The 20,066-nt window shown below is 38.7% G+C and overlaps 1 protein-coding gene across 3 annotated transcripts in view; it reads right to left on the reverse strand.

Moving 5' to 3' along the window:
* The window catches only part of CACNA2D3 (calcium voltage-gated channel auxiliary subunit alpha2delta 3), a 717,368-nt gene that overhangs the window by 391,843 nt on the left and 305,459 nt on the right, over positions 1-20,066 (reverse strand). For all 3 annotated transcript variants that reach the window (XM_089522601.1, XM_089522591.1, XM_089522612.1), the window contains exons 6-8: positions 19,365-19,496; positions 13,982-14,042; positions 13,741-13,891 (exon numbers count right to left, since the gene is read on the reverse strand). In XM_089522601.1, coding sequence (XP_089378727.1) covers positions 13,741-13,891; positions 13,982-14,042; positions 19,365-19,496 — 344 coding nt within the window. The remainder of the gene's footprint in view (positions 1-13,740; positions 13,892-13,981; positions 14,043-19,364; positions 19,497-20,066) is intronic.

Below are 20,066 nucleotides of genomic sequence, written 5' to 3' on the forward strand. Positions count from 1 at the left end.
TGAGAAATTATTCAAAATGTGTAAAAATGGAAATAACAGTTGCTGGAAATTCAGTTAGTCTGGGGACATTTTGTCACATATGATGGCAGGGACAAAAGCAAAGAAATGCTGGTCAAAAATACACACACTAATATTCAAAATACTGAATATCAGATTTCCAGTGGAACCAGAACTTTATCTCCTGAGCATGACTCATATGTTGGATAATAATGTTAGGAAACAACACTAGAGAATATTAATGTATATAGTGATGGTGGTGGGAACTGCATATGCTAAAATGGGAAAGGTAAAGAAATACAAGCTACAGAAGAATGGTTAATAAAACTATATGGTATGGTCAATTTAGATAAAGTAACAATGGTGAAGATAAGACACTAAACAAACACGGAGAAGATTGGAAAGAACTAATAATATTCTGGAGACAAAGATGGGGTCAATTATCAACACTATATTATGATGACATATGTATAGCAGTTTGAGAATTTTTAAATTTAATCGAAACTAACTAGGAGCATGTATAAGCATATAAATAAGGTTATTTCTTTGGCTGTTGGCTACTAAAATTTTGACTCTTGTTTCGTATGACTGAACTGAAACATTACATTATTTATTCAATTGTGTTTTTACACTAAAGCAATATACAAATATACACACATAGATAGAAATAATTATTCCATCAGTAGGCTGTGTGTGTGTGTGTGTGTAGGATGTGCATGTATTTATGTATCTTTGTATGGGTGGGTTTAAGTGAATTCTTACTATAAAAACTCAGGTACCAAATGGAAGAAAATGCCATGCTAGTAATTGTAGGGTAACAGAAGAGAATGATCTGAATATTGTAAGGGGACTTATAAATGTATAGGACTAACCAACAGTGATGGAAGGACATCAACAGAGATTTAATAATTGGAAGAGAATACAACAAAGAAATTAAAAGACATACAATATGAGTGCTGTATTATTCATTATAGGGAATGTGGTAGCTTAGTGGTTAAGACACCAATTCTCATGACTGATAAATCAGAAGGTTGGCAGTTCGAGGCCTGAGTGCTGCATGATGGGGTGAGCTCCTATCACTAGCCACAGCTTCTGCCAACCTAGCAATTTGAAAGCATGCAAATGCAAGTATATAAATAGGTACCATTTCGATGAGAAGGTAACAGCATTCTGTGCAGTCATGCTGCTCACATGAACACCAAAGCAGTGACCACCATATAACCATCAAAGATCCAACATTGTCCAAGCAGACAACGCTGGTGCTTTGACTTAGTAACAGAGATGAGCACCGCTCCCTACAGTCGGTTACAACTAGACATTCATGTCAAGGGACTGCCTTCACCTTTTCCTTTCTTATTCATTTTGGATATTAATTGTATATTTTGTGAAGTCGAAGGCTTTCATGGCCAGCATCCATAGCTTTTTGTGGGTTTTTCGGGCTATGTGGCCATGTTCTAGAAGAGTTTATTCCTAACATTTTGCCAGCATCTGTGGCTGGCATCTTCAGAGAATGTTGGCTCTCTTCTATGCCAACATTTTCTGAAGATGCCAGCCACAGATGCTAGCGAAACCTCAGGAGTAAACTCTTCTAGAACGTGGCCACATAGCCCGAAAAACCCACAAAAAACCCTGTCTATTTTGTGTATTCTGATTAATCTTTTGTATGTGAATTTTAAATATATATATATATATATATATATATATATATATATATAAATAATATACTAAATAAAATAAAATAAAGCAGAATCTTAAGTGTCCAGGATGTCCAAGACCTGCTGAGCTAACAGTAAGCCAACTTAAATTGAGCTGAATCCAAACTAGTTTCATCCCACATAGGATTGTCTTTGCTCTGGTCTAATTTTGTGCCAGCACTTTGGCTGTTCCCCAGGGCTGGTTCTAACTTGGCTCCTCTCTCACCCTGCCTCTTTTACTCAGGGACGTAGCCAAGGGGAGGGGGTCCTTGGGGTCCAGACCCCCCTTCCGTTAAATACAATTAATGTTGTGTGCTGCTGCGCTGCTGCGCCCAAGCCCCATTATAATGATGGCACTTAGTCTGGACCCCCCTTCCCAAAATCCTGGCTACGTCCCTGTTTTACTCCCTCTTTTCAGCAATTCTGCTGGAACATCTTAGCCAGTAGATCTCTGAAATAAGCCAGTTAAAGAGAGATTTTCCAGCTGAAGGTCATTTCTACCTGCAAACACTTGATCCTCTCCTTCTAAAGTCAGTGCACCTTTGAACTAGAGTTGCACTGCTATGTGGACCATGTTGTACTGAGCAAAGGCAGAGGTTGCAAAATGTTACCTCCTTATTGCTTGTCCTCTTTCAGATAATAAAATGCTACTGTTATTTTTTAAAAATTTTATTTGTTTTGTTTTTGTAAAAATTCCACATGCAACATTACTATGGCACACCTGGAACACTTTAAAATATTTTATCCTGGCCTGTGTATTGTTAATTTAATATGAATTTTATATTTCAGTCAAAGCCTTTCCCCCAGGTTTCAGCCCTGGATGGAATTAACACTTTGTTTTTTAGGGCAATATTGTTAATTTAACGCTTGACTTAGAAATTACTTCAAAGCAAAATGAGAAAAAAATCTTATTACAGAAATCTTTCTTCCTGCACTGATAATCTGACCTTATATTTTAACTGAGACTCCACAAAAATGAGTGCATTGTTTAACAGTTCTTTTTGTAATTCAATCATCTAGTTCATCAATTTTAGATAGATTTTTCAATGAGTTACCCATGAAAGCCATGAATGACTTTTTTTACATTATCTTTTTATGTTTATACTTTAGGAAGTTCTGCATTGGCCTTTTGTGTGCCATTTATTCATGAATATATTTAGAAAAGAAATTATTGGAGGATGAAATGAACTCAGTATAAACCAGACAAATAAGCCATCTAACTGTATCATGAAATAGTTTTCACTGCCCAGTTACATACTTTAAGAGTTAATAGAATTTTTAATTATGATCATGTGTACTGACTATCATTCCTGTTACATTTAATGAGAATTCTAGATATAATTCTCTGCTTAGTGTTTTTGAAAAATAATCTAAACTATTGCAAAAGAACACAGAAAAATTAGTTTACCATCTAATGCAGTGGTTCCCAAGCCTTGGTCCTTCAATTGTTTTGGACCTTAGCTCCCAGAATTCCTAACTGTTGACCAAGCTGGCTATGGCTTCTGGGGGCTGAAATGCAAAATATATGATGAACATTTGAGTACTGATATAATATATTGGAAGACAGAAGTGTTTTCAATAATGTAAGGTAGGGTGAGCATTACTGAAAAATTGCATCATTCAGGGCATAATATCCCTATCTTAATGCCAAGGAGAGCTCAGATGACAATGTGACAGGAGGATCACATTAAAGGACTATTCATTTGGAACAAGTCTTACACGCAGAAGCCAGTGGTTCAGTCTCTGGCACCTCCATGGAGAGTGGAGAAAGAATCCCTCTGAAACAGGAATGTATAGAGTATTTGGAAACTTTCTCATCTTAGATAAAAAGAAAAAAAGGGGGGGGGGCAACTTGATACATCACACCTTGCTGAGAAAATAGGCAATGGCTGTGAGATTTTTACTTTGTTTTATTATGTTTTATTTTACTGCACTGCATTTTTGAACCTTTTTTGTAAAAAGCCAATGTTCGTAGAAAAACAGGTTTTGAAAGGGAAAATAATTCACTTGTACTTGAACAATAAACAATATTTTCCTAAGAATAGAGTATATTTTGCACATTTTAAACACATTTTTTCTGCCTGAGGAAACAATTTTTTTCATGAAAAAATCTTTAAGTGATAAAAAAGTAATTCAAACACACACACACACACACACACAAACCTCTTATTCAGCAGGGAAATTTTTTTAAAAAATTATTTCTTCTTGAATGCAATAATGAAATAATTAATGAGTTGATATACAGCAGGTAAGAAAGAGGTGTAGAGAAAAGAGGAAAATGGATCGTAGAGAGCAAGGGAAAGGGAGTAGACCTTCCTATTTTTTGCCTTGATCTCATCCGCTGCTGCTTCAAATCCACTCTGCTAGCACATGGCCTCTGACAGATTATTCCTCAAGGAATATAGCCCTCAACAGAATAAAGGCTGCCCACATTTGTTGTAATATATATTGATATAGATAGACCAATGGTCTAGCTTCATATAAGGCTTTCAGTTCCTGCCACAGAGAGGAGAAGGAGAAAAGGTGCTAGGCAGCCATTTTGAGTGGTGAGTGATTTTAAAAAAACAAACTCTGGGAGAGTGTGCTTGTTGCTGAGGGGTTGGAGCTTCTGTGAGTGAATTTTTTTTGATCCAAAGAAATCTACAGCAGAGGCAGCAGGTGAGAACCAAACCTTGAGTCAGAACCTTGCCTTTAAGTACAAGCTAGCACCATGGGACATTCCTATAAAGTTATATTCCCGGTAGATTGAGCTCGCTGCCAGAGACTGGTGAAAAGGCCAGGTCATCAGGGGCCTTAACGTTGGTGTTTACCAGAGGAATTTTTGAGGAGGAAGCCCACAGTCCTGTTTCAATCATTACTAAAGACTTCACAGTATGGACAGTGACGGAACTGCTGCAGTCACATGCAACACTTGTGGGATGTTTGTCTTCTTGCCTACAGAAGTGAAGAACTTCACATGCACCAAGTGCAAGTTGGTAGCACTCTTGGAGGAGAAAGTACAGCAGTTGGAGACCAGAGTAGCTACACTCAGCATATTAGGGAGCAAGAGGATTTCCTGGACAGAACGGAACTAACGATCTTGGATGAGTACCATGCAGAGGAAGGTGCTGGGGTGGAGGAGGTCACATCACATACACAGGAGGCAGACAGCTGGAGGAATGTCACACAGAGAAGTAAGCCAAGAAGGGATTGTTCTGGGAGCTTGCAGCCAAAGAATCGATTTGAAGCTCTTTCCCTTATCAAGGAGGACGAGAAAGAGCAGCATGGACATACAGAGCAGGGGAGCTTGAGAGTTCCACCAGAGGGAACAGTCGCTGCTAAGCCTTGCAGGAGGCGTGTGGTTGTTGTGGGAGACTCCTTGTTGAGGGGTACAGATGCAGTGATTTGTAGGCCTGACAAGATGTCTCGAGAATTGTGTTGTCTCCCCAGGGAAAAGATCCGTGATGCGACAGACAGGCTGACAAGACTGGTCAAGCTTACTGACCAATACCCCCTCCTTTTGGTCCATGTGGGAACCAATGATACTACAAGACACAGCCTTCAGAACATCAGAAGGGATTACTTGGTAGGAAACTGAAAGAAATGGATGTACAAGTTGTCATCTCGTCTCTTCTGCCAGTTGAAGGACACGGTCCAGGAAGGGAGAAGAAAATAGTGGATGTGAACAACCGGCTCCACAGATGGTTCCATTGAGAATGATTTGGATTCTTCAATCATGGGCTGCGGTTCCATGAGGAGGGACTTCTTGCAACGGACAGGTTGCATCTCACGCCAGTTGGAAGAAATGTTTCTGCCAACAGTCTCAAGAATTTGATCAGGAGGGCTTTAAACTGAGTTTCGTGGGGGAGGGAGACAATATTAAGGAAAGGCAAAAGGGCTAGAGAAAATAGTCAAAGTGACACAGAGGAAACAAGAAAAAAAGTGCAAGGACCCAACAGTGGGGGGAAAAAAACCTTGCACAGGCAGCAAGTAAAGGGAACCCATGGTCTGCGATGTCTCTACACTAATGCACAGACCATGGGAAATAAGATGAACTCGAACTCCTAGTACAACAAAGCAAACATGATATAATAGGCATCACTGAAACCTGGTGGGATGAGTCTCATAAGTGGAATGTAGAAATAGAGGATTATAACCTTTTAAAGAGAAATAGGCCAAACAAGAAAGGAGGAGGAATAGCACTATATGTCAGAGATATTTACACCAGTGAAGAGATCCAGGACATCAATACTGGCAGCCAGGTGGAGAGCATCTGGATAAAAATTAAAGGGGAGGGAAACAACAAGGATGTTATGGTGGGAGTCTACTACAAACCCCCCAGTCAGATGGAGGAATTGGATGATGTCTTTCTAGAATAGATGACTACACACTCAGGAAGGAGAGATGTAGTGGGTGACTTCAACTATCCTGATATTTGCTGGAAGTCAAAATCAGCCAAATCCTCAAGGTCTAGTAAATTCCTCACTTGCCTCGAAGACAATTTCATTGTCCAAAAGGTGGAAGAGGCAACAAGGGGTCAGCTATTTTAGATCTGATCCTAACCAACAAGGATGACTTGGTTAATGGGGTGCAAGTGGTGGGATCGTTAGGTGGAAGTGACCATGTTCTCCTGGAGTTTGTTATACAGTGGAAAGGAGAAGCCAGGCATAGTCAGGCACGCATTCTAGACTTTAGGAGAGCGGATTTCAGTAAACTTAGAGAAGTATTGAGGGTGATCCCGTTTTCAGAAATACTAAAAGAGAAGGGAGTTCAGGATGGATGGGAGTTTCAAACAGTTCCAGTGAGAAAGAAAAATGGGAGGTGTCTCAAGAAACCAGGATGGATGACTAAGGAACTTTCAACTGAGCTAAGTTTGAAACGGAACATGTATAAGAAATGGGAAAAGGGGGAAATCACGAAAAAGTAATTCAAAGAAATAGCAGGCATGTGTAGGGGTAAAGTCAGAAAAGCTAAAGCGCAGAATGAACTCAGGCTTGCTAGAGAAGTTAAAAAGAATAAAAAGGGATTTTTTGGATATGTGCACAGCAAAAGGAAGAAGAAGGAAATGGTAGGGCTGCTACGTGGAGAAGGTGGCAAAATGCTAACAGAGGACAGAGGTTGTCCCCATCTTCAAAAAGGGAAAAAAAGAGGATCCCAACAATTATCGTCTAGTTAGTCTTACCTCAATACCAGGAAAGATTCTAGAGCAGATCATTAAACAGAGAGTCTGTGAACATCTAGATGGCAATTCCATAGTCACAAAAAGTCAACAGGGGTTTCAGAGAAACAAGTCATGCCAGATAAATCTGATCTCTTTCTTTGATAAAATTACCAGCTTGGTAGATGAAGGGAATGCTGTGGATATAGTATATCTTGATTTCAGTAAGGCCTTTGACAAGATTTCCCATGACATTCTTGCAAACAAGCTTGTAAAATGTGGGCTAGACAAGGTAACTGTTACATGGATTTGTAATTGGTTGACCGGCCGAACCCAAAGGGTGCTCAACAATGGTTCCTTTTCAACCTGGAGAGAAGTGACCAGTGGGGTCCCACAGGGTTCTGTTCTGGGCCCAGTGCTATTCAACATCTTTATCAATGACTTGTATGACACAATTGGGGGCATACTCCTCAAATTTGCAGATGACACCAAATTAGGAGGAATAGCGAATACTCCAGAGGACAGGATCAAAATTCAAAATGACCTGAATAGACTAGAAAGCTGGGCCAAAGCTAACAAAATGAAATTCAACACAGAGAAATGTAAGGTACTGCACTTAGGTCAGAAAAATAAAATGCACAGATATAGGAAGGGGGACACCTGGCTGAATGAGCCTACATGTGAAAGGGATCTAGGAGTCCAAATAGAGCACAAGTTGAACATGAGTCAACAGTGTGATGCAGCAGCTAAAAAGGCCAATGCAATTTTAGGCTGCATCAATAAAAGTATAGTGTCTAGATAAAGAGAAGTAATAGTGCCACTGTATTCTGCTTTGGTCAGGCCCCACCTGGAATACTGTGTCCAGTTCTGGGCACCACAATTCAAAAAGGACATTGAGAAACTGGAGCATGTCCAAAGGAGGGCGACTAAAATGATGAAGGGTCTGGAAAGCATGCCCTATGAGGAAGGACTTAGGGAGCTGGGGATGTTTAGCCTGGATTAAAAAAGGTTAAGAGGTGATATGATAGCCATGTTTAAATATTTGAAGGGATGTCATATTGAGGAGGGAGCGGGCTTGTTTTCTGCTGCTCCAGAGAACAGGATCCGGAACAATGGATGCAAGCTACAGGAAAAGAGATTCCACCTCAACATTAGGAGGGACTTCCTGACAATAAGGGCTGTTTGACAGTGGAACACACTCTCTCAGAATGTAGTGGAGTCTCCTTCATTGGAGGTCTTTAAACAGAGGCTGGTGGCCATCTGTCGGGGATACTTTGATTTAGATTTCCTGCATGGCAGAGGGGTTTGACTGGATGGCCCTTGTAGTCTCTTCCAACTCTACGATTCTGTGATTCTTTCATGTTCATACAACAACACATTCCTCTGCTGAACTGTTCATTTGCCTCTTACTGACAGAGCAACCAAATATTCTGAATGAGACATGCATCGCCATTCTACTTCTCATGCTAAACTATCTATCTATTCAGGGATACCAGGATTAAAGATCACTTGGACAGCCAAAAAGACAAACAAATGGGTTCTAGAACAGATCAAGCCTGAATTCTCCCTGGAAGCCAAGATGACTAAACTGAGATTGAGATACTTTGGCCACATCATGAAAAGAGATGATTTACTAGAAAAAATGTTAGGAAGGGTCAAGGGCAATAGAATGACCACATACCATCTGGATAGACTCAGTCAAGGAGGCCATGGCCATGAGCCTGCAGGACCTGAGCAGGACAGCTGAGGACAGAGAGGCTTGAAGTTGCCTCATTTACAGGGTCACCATGAGTCGAGGTTAACTCGAGGGTAGTTAACAACAACAATTCAAATCTTACGGCACCTCAAATTTGACCTCTTCTTACTTCTTTTGCAATGAAGAAAATGAATTATGTTTGGAACAGCTGTCATTTTTTAAAAGAAAATACATAGCAAGAAGCTAGGTACACCTGGGTACAGAAATAAAACTGCGGGAATGATATTTTGAGACTAATATCCTGGGAGAATGCCCTTGCTGTGGGTCCTCTGTCTGCAATTTACTTCTCCAGTGGTTGGCATCTCATGAAATTCTGCTCCCTGCCACAATCACCAACATAAATGAACAGGAAAAAGGGACAAAAGAAAGCTTTTTGTGTTACACCACTTGAAAACAGAGGCATACAAGGCAGAAAAGGCCTGCTGTGTAGAAATCACATCTTTTATTGAACTTAGGCCTTCCCTTCTAAAAACAACCAGGGATTAAACTCTTTTGTATAAGGAGATTATATAATTGATCCAAACTACAAGCACTGATATTGACTGATTACCAATAATTGAAATCCATTTAAATATTTCAGACAGTTTCTATAACTGCATCCCTCCACTGCTGCTGCCAGAACTCACTGATCTAGAAGAGGCTCCTGTGAGGAGAAACAACAGAGTCTGGTAAATTTGTTAATTCCTGTCTCTGTAGGACTTTGGCAAACAATTTGTGAAGGAGAATGCAGGGCTGCAGAAGCAAGGGGCAATCAGTAAAAAAATAATTTAAAAAATCACATCTCTACACTTTCTACTCCTAGAAATCCAAACAGTACCAAGGAGAAAAGGAAACACAGTTAGACAGCCCTAGGCTGATATATTTGGCCCCTTAAGCTGCTGTAGTATTTGAATTTATCACAGGTTGCTGGTGGATAATAAATCCTTCTTGACAGAGAATATAATTATGTTTTCCTGTTCTGTGAGTTTCTGGAAACAATAATGTAACAAGTAATTAGATTAATACAAAATATTAAAATGATAACAATAATAAATATTAATATGATTAATAACAATACATCTTTTCTGTGTGAAAAACTAATTATATTTTCCTATTATGTAGGTTTTTATTAAAATAATGTAGTGAGCAATTACAGATTAATAAGAAAGATACTCTCAGCTAAATGTCTACTATGTTTTAATATATCACATTTGCCTGAAGAATTTAAAAACACATATAACTGAATTCCTAACAAACATCTCATTGATAAAGAAACTCTTTAAAATTCCAAGGTCGAAATGGAAAGTAAAACATGATTACAACTCAGTGCTTCCTTGCATGTTATTAATGTATGCGTTTATTTACATTTATTTATTTATTTATTTATTTATTTATTTATTTACATTTATTTATTCAATCCTATATGTATGATATACAGGGTATGGTAACTGAAGTTCTGTTTCATTGCATATGGGAGGCAGGAGGTTGGGAACCCTGGGTTGCAGAGACTTGCTTTTTAAAAAACGAGGGTGAACAAGAGAGAACGAAGGAGAGAGAAAGAAACAGAGTCTAATATTTGTCATAAATCTGATGACTATCAAATCCACATGTTGTTATGTTGGGCATGATTGTAAACACTTGGGAAATTTACACATTCTACTTTTATGTTGTGCAAGAATTTATGAATGATTGCTACAATCTCCAAAAGTAATCAAGACACACTTAAGAAACTGAATGAAAAAGTTCCATCAACAAGCAGAATTTAAAATTCTCTAACATCCATCCTATAACTCAAACGTGACCATGCCTCCTAACCTCTGCAGAAATCAGGTTACAGATCTGCTGTTACAGATCGCTGAACATACATCCAATTACTCAGAATTAAAACCTCATTATAAGGGCTTACTCTGTGCCAAGCAAGGCTGGCCTTATGCTTCTAATAGCCAGGAAGGGGATATCACCATCTTGTCACCAGTCTCTGTGGTCTGTCTCTGATTGAGGCAGTAAAGCTATAACTGTACCACAGCAGACTGTAAGTGGATGAGTTTACATGACTTAATGCTTTTCCACCAAATATACAAACAAATGAACAACCTCTGAGTCCTTCATTCCACTTGCAAAAAAAGAATCGTTGTTTTTATCAGTTTGATCCCAAATTGCCATACATCAGTTTGAACAGCTGAACAAAATGAAGTGCTTAGTTATAGCAATAGCAAGTACATTTCTATACCGCTTATCAGTGAGCTAACACCCCCTAAGTGTTTACAATGTGTAAGCCAATTGCCACCAGCAACCCGGGTATTCATTTTACCAAACTACAAAAGGATGAAAGGCTGAGTGGACCTTGGAGCCCTCCTCTAGGATTGAACTTACAACATTGTGGCTGTAGTATCAGCATCTAACCACTGTGCCACCAGGGCTCCTGGTGTTATACATAGAATTATACATAGAATGGAGAATTCCAGATCAGTTAAGCCAGGGGACTGTTATTACTATCAATTAATTATATAGCACCTTCAATTTACATGGCAACTGAAACAACTAAAAACAGTGGCCCCTGCCAGAAGTGTACCATAGAAAGTGTGTACATACAGATGCACACATAGGGAAGGAAGGCTTAATAAAATAAAACTATATAATACAGTTATAAAACTAATTATCTACATAAAATATATAAAATATAATATAAAACAAAGTAACCAGTGTATGCAATCAAATGTACAGGATTACAAAACAACATTAAACTAAAATTCCAAATACTTTAAAAACTGAAAAAGTTTTTTTTTTCCAGAGAGGAGTTGTTGTTATTGTTATTATTAAACATGAACTACAATTTATTTTAATTCCATCCTCCACAATATAAAATGTTCCTGGAATGACATTAGAGCCAGGGCACTGAGGAAGGTACAAATGGTGGCTAGGATGATATCATAGTTGTTGCTGCTGCAGGAAACAGGGATCCCACCCCCAAACAAAAGAGAGAAGCTGTGCTGCAGGAATTAATATGTATCTGTACCCTTAAAATCACTGCGGATTTTTCTTCCCCCTGAAAACATTAAATGAAATAGTTCACTTGTCTCTTTCCACAAATAGTGGAGAATATCAAGACAACATTTTAGATTGTAAGCCTGAGGGCAGGGAACCGTCCAATTAAAAGATTGTATGTACTGCGCTGTGTAAATTTACAGCGCTTTATAAATAAAGGTTAATAATAATAATAATAATAATAATAATAATAATAATAATAATAACAACAACAACATTTACCTTGGAGCATAAACCTGGGCATGTGTGTTTGGAGGGGGACATAGGATAGGTTCTGTTTAGGTGTTCGAATGAATGTGTTTCAACTGGTGTAGTAGAACATCTCACTGTAAACATACTCCCACTTAAGTATGTTCATTGAGCACAGTTTTGAGTACCTGTAAAAAACTACTCAAAGGGTTCTATCTTTTGGACTTTTTAAAAAATGGAAGAGCACTTAATCACATAAATCCAGCTATAGTCTGAAGCAGTAGAACCGAGATCCAAATCTGACACCTCTGGGTATTAGAATTCAAAGACAGAGCTGTATTAGTCTGGAAAATCAGTACGGAAAGGGTTCTTTAGTACCTTTGAGATTAACTGAAAGAAACAACTTGGCAGCATGAGCTTTAACAGACTTGAATCTACTTCCTTAGATGCATGGCGTGGAGGATACAGGGACAAACCTATATAAGCAGGCTGGGTGTAAGAATAGCAATAGAAATGCAAAACCTTTGGCTATGGAGATGAGGTGAAAAGTTCAGTTTTAACTATGGTTGTTGAGGCACAAAGGCAGGAAGAGAAATGTTGCCTAAAGCCAGGATGAGTAGATAACCATATGAATGGTGGTGGGAGTATTGGAATGTAGCATGGGAAACACAAAGGAGAAGTGATGAACTGACCAAGAAAGCTCTGATAAGGCTATGGGGTTTGCTAGCATTAAAAAGTGTGTAGTGTGCCAGGAAACCATTGTCTCCTCTTAATCCAATGAGGTTGTGGATATATTCCAATCTTCTCTTTCCAATCTTCTTTTGTATGAGGGTGAAGCAGATGGCTGGGAAGGAGAGGCCAGAGGCTGCTCTGGGTGCAATCAGGACAGGACTGCAGCGACTGCACAGCCTGCTCCCAAAGCTCTGCTCCCAAAGCTGGCTACTGCCACAGGCCCCAAGCCACACTGGCCAGGAATCAGTTTAAACCGACTCCTTTTTGTGTAATTGGAATGTCTTCCAGTCACTTTGGGGGGCATGCATCATCTAAATGCCACATTCCCAACGCAGCTGGAAGCAGTTTCTTTTGACCCATGTGTTCTGGGCCATTTGTTGTTGTTGCTATTGTTGTTGTTGTTGTTGAAGGACTGCTGTTCTGAGGTCTGAAATGGAATGCCCAAGAAGACTGAAGTGTTTTGCAACTGATTTTTGTATGTTCTCATTTCTAATGTCTTATTTGTGTCCATTTACCCTCTGGCATATGTATCACCAGGGAGCCATGGTGGCACAGTGATTAAATGCTAGTACTGCAGCCACAAGGTTATGAGTTCGATCCTGAGGGCTCCAAGGTCAACTCAGCCTTCTATCCTTTTGTAGGGTAGTAAAATGAGTACCCAGGTTGTTGGAGGCAATTGGCTTACACATTGTAAACAACCTAGAGACTACTTAGTTCAGTATGAAGCAGTACAGAAATGTAAATGTTATTGCTGTTGTTACCCTCTGGCCTGTTTGCCCAGTGTAGTGTGCTGAAGGGTACTATTGACAGAGGATGAGCAAATGAAAGTCCTTCTAATATTATGGGTGATGTCTTTACAGTCTGTCATAACATTTCCTGAATAGATGTGTGGGCTGAGTTGGCATATGGGTTTGTAACACAATATGCTCATGAGATTCCTTCTTTCATTTAGTCTCAAAGGTATTAGAAGATCCTTTTGCATACCTCCAGGTGTGTCAGCAAATCATACAGAGCTTGGGAGAGTCACTTTTCAGATTACATTTTTTCCAAGCCCAGCTATCTTCAAGGTTTAAATTCCTAAATGGACTCTGAAAATATATGAGATAACAAAGTATATCAGTATTTTGTAAGTGGGGGAAGATGAAGGAATAGAAAGACTGAGAGTGAAAGAAGGTGAGGGTGCAGGAAAGACCAAAAATTTAGAAACTCACAGCAATTATGTTAAAAAAATCATCGTCCCCAAGAGTGTCCAAAATGGATGACACGGTCTGCTTCGCAATTGTCAGCCGGAGTCCTTTCATGCTGCCACTGACATCAACTAAAATGACAACATCTTTGGGAGAAGTGGCTGCCTGAATGTACCTGGATCAAACAGGAGAAACATGTAAATTGGTATTTTAAGATTATAGTGCTTTACTTCCTTTGAAAGTCTTGTGGGTAACTATGACCTACCATTTTCGATTTCTGCAGTCAAATGCAATGACTCCATTTTCATCTGGCTCCCATTTTATTCCTAAAGGGAAGGTGGGAAATATTTCAGTATAGCAAATTCAAGTGCATGTTATAATATTTGAATGTGAAATTCAATATTCTTACTCACTGAACAGGCTATTATTGTACATTACAAAACATGGATGTAAGTAATAATGCACAGGTGGGGCATATGCCCAGATATGTATACATAAGATTATAGCCTTACATCCATCTATCTATCTATCTATCTATCTATCTATCTATCTATCTATCATCTATTTCACTTTTGAAGCATCCTGTAATAAAAGCTCTTAGGGCATCACAATTACTTTTTAAAATATATTCTTTTTAACACAAAGAATATAAAACCTACATAACGGCACTAAAACCTTTTTATTTAAATGTCTAGAAGCTCTTAAGCTTCACTGAAACAAAAACACCATCATGTCATTGCCAAATGAGCCTTTCTGAAGAAGGATAACCACTGATAGGTTGCCACCACTGAAGAAGCCTGCTGTCACCCATCTCAGTTCCTTTTCTCAAGAAAAAATGGTAACAATTCCAACAATGTTTGGGAATCTTTCTCAACTGTCTGTATAATGGATATAAATGGCACAAAACAGATACTTTCCTTTACAGGCAACATATTTATGACATTACTCACTATTCTACAACACAGGAATTGGAAAGGGTATGAAATGGCTCCTTATGTTAATTTTGACAGTGTGCTACTCCTGCAAGCTAGCTTGTCAGCAACAAAAAATAATCATGCCTAATGTATTAAATACAGGCTGACTATCCAGCCATTTTGGTACAGATCACTTAGATTATTCCTCTATTCTGTGAATCATGAAATATATGTTAAATCAATTAATTAAAATGATAATTATGATAATACTCTCACTATTTATCCTCACTTGGTTTTTAAATCAAACTACAGGGAAAATATTAACTAATTACTAATTTAATCATGACATCAGGAATGCTATCCAAAATGACTAAGAACCACTTCAGCCACACTAGGCTAACTGGACACATGCTGAATACAAACCCTCTCAGACTACACTACTCCCAACCTGGCAAACCTTTGTACTAGTATTGTGGATGTGTCTCTGGAGTGAAGGAGCTTTGGAGTTTGTATAAACTTGGCTCCTTGTTCTTAGTGCTCCATCTCTTTTGGGAGCAGGGATTCCACTGGCACTTCCCATTCAGAAGAGTAATTCTGCTGGCAGATTGTGCTGTCAATAGATCTCTTAAATCAGTGAGCAGAAAAGGTTCTGCTGGCAAAGGAGCATGTCTACAAGAAGAAGAGACTTTCTGCCAATTGCCCAATTCTAACCCCTTCAGCCAGCACATCTCCATGTTAGGATTGCACTTGATAGGATATATTCACACAGTCATTTAATTTAAAAGAATTTCAATCCAGCTGGGTGCTCCCATTCATGTGGGTATCACATGAAGAAATAACACCTGCTTTTCTACCTTGAGAGAACCATGCTGCTTTTCAGCATTCAAGTAAGGAAAGGGCAAGCTTTAATATAATGGTCAGCAGTGTTTAAATGTTTTGCTATTGGCAGCAGCACTAAAATGCTTTAATCTATACAGGAGGGCAAGATAATGTGATAATTAAACGGTTGTGTTCTTCTTATTACAGTTGGCCCTTCTTATACACCAATTTTTTATACATGGATTCAAGCATCCATGGTTTGAAAATGTTCAAGAAAGTATAACTTTCAAATATCAAACCTTGATTTTCCATTTTTTATAAGGGACATCATTTTGCTATGTCATTATATTTAATGGCTGCTGAAAATGCTAATCAAATCCAGATCTTTGTCAAACCGCATGGAATTACTCGTTGTATGTTTTAATACTGAGGTAAATAACTGAGGCCTGAGAAGAAAACACAATTCAAGTCCTCCATATCAATGGGAACTGATGGCTCCCATATCAGTAACCAAAGAACCCATTCAAGGTTTTAATCAAGGCTTTAAAGGAGATGAACACTGTTTCTGATAGGTTCAGCACTGTGGAGAGCTCTTTTAAAGCTAGCCAATGCCTGGAATGCATGCATGATCTTACTAAAATGGGAGCCACCCATGCCACTGGATAAGATGTTTGCAGAGCATAAGTCACATAAACTTCATCATTGGCCATGAGGCCTAGATCTGCTGGAGGCTGGATCCCAGAAACATGTATAGGACACAGTTTCCCACTCTTCTTATATGTCTTGCTCTCACACTGCACCAGTAGGCAGGGTGCCAGAAGTTCAAAAGCCAAAGGAGCAAGCAGTATCCGATTAACCAACAGTCCAAGGTCAACAGTGGTAATCTTCAGCAAAGTCTATGGGTAGCAGATAAGATCAGAAACAGTCCAGAATCATAAATCATGGAGTCAGATCCTGCACTAGATGCAGGCTTGAAAAAGAAATTGAGTTTACTTCCAGCAACCAAGAAGGGGAAAGCCCTTGACTTATAATGCATACTGACTCAGCCTCACTCAATCTTCAAAATATATTTCAGTAGGGCATTTTCCTGCTGCATCTGCATAGAGTCTCACTTCACTAGCAGGGGAGATACTGTTCCAGACACTTCAGCCTTCACCTTTTTTGAAATGTTGGGGCTATCTCTCCTACCTCCTCCTCTCGTGGAGCACTCAGGTGGCTGCCAGACTGAGCTGGAGCTCACAGTTGGAGATGTGGTAAGTCTGCTTCATCCTCAGAAGGCGAACTCTCAAATAGGGGCATCACAGTAAAAAATGTGAATTGCTGTCAGAGTGAAGCATATTTTGGCTTTGCATCAGGCAGGATAATGTTTGGTGCCAGCTTTGGTTTCAATGTAGGGTTTTCAATATTCATTAAACTGCAATTAATATAGTTTCAAGTTTTGGACTAAATAGATATCGCTTTTTGGTATTCTAAATGTCATGCGAACTCACCTACAGATCAGAACAGTAAGCCACTAGCAATTTAATATTACTCATTTAAACTCAAGTTTAGTATTTAAAGCTAATAGTATTGACTAGAGCTGGAAAGAATATTCACTATTGTTTTCTGACTCAATAAAGTTTTTTTCCTTTGACACTCAGGAAACACAATTAGAAAGAATAAAATAGAGGTGATTTTTAAAACAGTTTTTAGCTAATATCCACATATTCCAAACTCTTTCGGGAAGACATTCTCCACAGTGGTTTTCTGTTGCTGTTTCACTTTAATATATTTTTTTGGCACAAGATCTATGATTTCTGCTAAAAAAATGTGGGTTTTAGGGAAAATGCTATTTTTTTTGTGCAAAATCGTGGTTTTCCATCCAAAAAGCCCCCCAAAACACTGTTTTCAGAAGCACTCTGTTTGGCACACAAAGCAATTTTTGTACAAATAGCCCATATGTGGGTTTTTGAAAAACATGAGTACTTCTTCACAGAAGAAGTTCCTAAAATACTTGCATATGTGCAAATACAGAACAAAAGCTGTACATAAGTATTTGTTGTCTCCTACAGGGGAGAAGATCTATGCACGTGAGGAAACCCAATGGCAAAAAGTAGATTCTACTCTAACATGATCCTTTCTCATATACTTTATTCCACCTTTACTGGAAGAAGACAGAGGATTCATTTCAGCTTCTGATGGGCAGAGGTCCAAGCATAATAGTCTTCTGTTTGGCCCTCTCCCTTTCCTCTGAAGTCTTCTGTTGACCCCAAAAAATCTGCCTTTGGTGGAACAATATGTGAAATGCTTTGGACTGCAGGAAAAAACCAGCAATTAATTCCTCCCGTGAACCTTTACTTTGTAGAAAGCAGGTTTAAATCCAACATAGTCTAGAATTATGTTGAAATGATCCATTAGTTATAAATAGCTGTAAGACAACACATTAATTGTACATAATCATAAGATCTTGCAATAAACACCAATCAAAAAGAGCAAGCAAAATAAATATTTGAAAACAGATATGGTGTGACAATATTAGCTTCATGTAAGAAAACATGGAAACAGTAAAACTACTCTAAAACTAAGTTTTAATATTATTTTTAGTTATGTGCTTTTATTACCACAGCTGCAAATTCAGCACTCCTGGAGCCTTAGGTAATGTTTTCTAAATTTCTAAGTAAAATTAAAACTTCCTTTCTATTTAAAAAAAAAAAAAAAGGGGGGGGGGAGGAAATGTTCCTGCAGTTAAAAAGATATCCTAAGGGTTTCAGCTGCTTCCATTGAGAAAGTCTGCTGCCTAGAACAGCCTTAGAATACTAGCAAAAGCTAGTATTATCTCAGCACAGAGCAATTTAAACGTAGAATAAATTTCTCTGATGCCGATTAAATCCATGAAACAATTATATAAGAAGTATTTTCCTGCAATAGCAAAATCTGGAAGCTGGAAGAGATTTTCTTTTTCCCCCCACAGCAATCAGTAATATTAAAACCCCAGTAGTCCCAATAGTTGGCCCTCCAGATTAGCAACACTTATTTTTGGCAAAACCTTTCGGGGGGCAAAAGAAGCTCCACATTGTGTCCGGGAAATCACACATCAGTTGAGGTATTTTGATGTGGACACAATTTTTCACTGAAGACAAGAAACTGTGTGTGTGTATTAATTACATCTTAATTTAGCCCAAGCTGTTTTCGGGCCCCAGTCTGAGAGAAAGGCAGTGAACCACTTTGATCTCCCAGGAAAAGTGGTATAAAAATAAAGATTTATTATTATTATATATTATAATGAAACATGAAATAAATAAATGTACTCTACTATACAATGGACCCTTGTTATATGCTGGGGTTTGGTTCCAAGATCCCCCGTGTATAACAAAATCAGTGTATGCTCAAGTCCCATTAAATATAATGACATAGCAAAATGGTGTCTCTTATAAAAAATGGAAAATCAAGGTAAATTTGGAACATTTTCAAACCGTGGGTGCTTAAATCCGTGTATAAAAAATCCATGTATAAGAAGGGCCAACTGTACTGCCAGAATCCCATATCATTGGTCATGGAGGCTAGAGCTTCTTGGAAGTCAAGGCCTGAAGATGTGGGAGAACCAAAGACAGAGAGTTACAGGTCTTTGTTACTTCCTTTTCTCAGGGGAAGTAGGAGATTAATAGAACAGGAGAGAATCCAGAGAGACCCACTTCATTGGGATACTGAAGCTGGACTTCCTTGACTTGATCAAGGGTGTTTCTGCCCCTTTTCTGTTCAAATAGCAGTATTTTGTTCCATAACACTTCTGTGCTCCTGTGCAGCCCACACTTCAGGTTTAGATTATCACTATTTCTTCAGTGAAGACAGGAAATAGAGAACTGGACAGGCTGTTATGGGATGGGGGACAGAAAAAGAATCAAGCCCAACATCATCAATACAAATATGTTGTCTTACCTGGATATTGCCTAAAAAAGCCCTTTGCACTTCCAAAGTATTGCCATATAAGGGAAGGGTCACGGTCAAAATTGTCAACAAACACTTTGTTTAATGATTCTGACCAATAAACTCCATTCACAATAGCAGGATCTGGGGGAGGGAAGAGGAAAACAAGAGAATGAACTAGGTTAATTAGTAGCCATAAATACTTTTCACGGTTCTCATAAAAGCTGTCTCATCCAAATGGTGTCAAAAGGTGGAAGGATGTTTTCATGATGTCAGTATTCATTCACTATATGTTTATGCCTCCAATTTGGACAAAGAACACTTTCTTACCAGAATCTTTCTGGTAAGATTCAGGTTGTAGTAGCTGAAATGGTGCCAAATAATAATAATAAAAAAATAACACAAGGGACAGGTCAATCATCTGAGACAAGAGGCTAGTGAATTCTCCCAGCAGACTACCATATGAAATGAGAAGATGTAATAGATTTGGAGCTAAATGGCATAGCACCTGGAAACTGGGAGCATCTGGTTTCCAGAACCATCTTTGTGGTCTAATGACATCTCAACTTGAACTGTTTGTACTATTCTGTCCATTGCCACATGTCTCCCTGTACTGCTGAATTGAGGATTGGATTCAATCTCCATGATTATCCCTGTTTTACAGAGGAAAAGGAGGCAGATCTTGGCATTGTAAACTGCTCTCAGTAACTTGTT

The sequence above is a fragment of the Sceloporus occidentalis genome, unplaced genomic scaffold, assembly GCF_023333645.1.
Source record: "Sceloporus occidentalis isolate IW3139 unplaced genomic scaffold, rSceOcc1.0.p SCAF_1, whole genome shotgun sequence".
NCBI classification, from domain to species: Eukaryota; Metazoa; Chordata; class Lepidosauria; order Squamata; family Phrynosomatidae; genus Sceloporus; species Sceloporus occidentalis.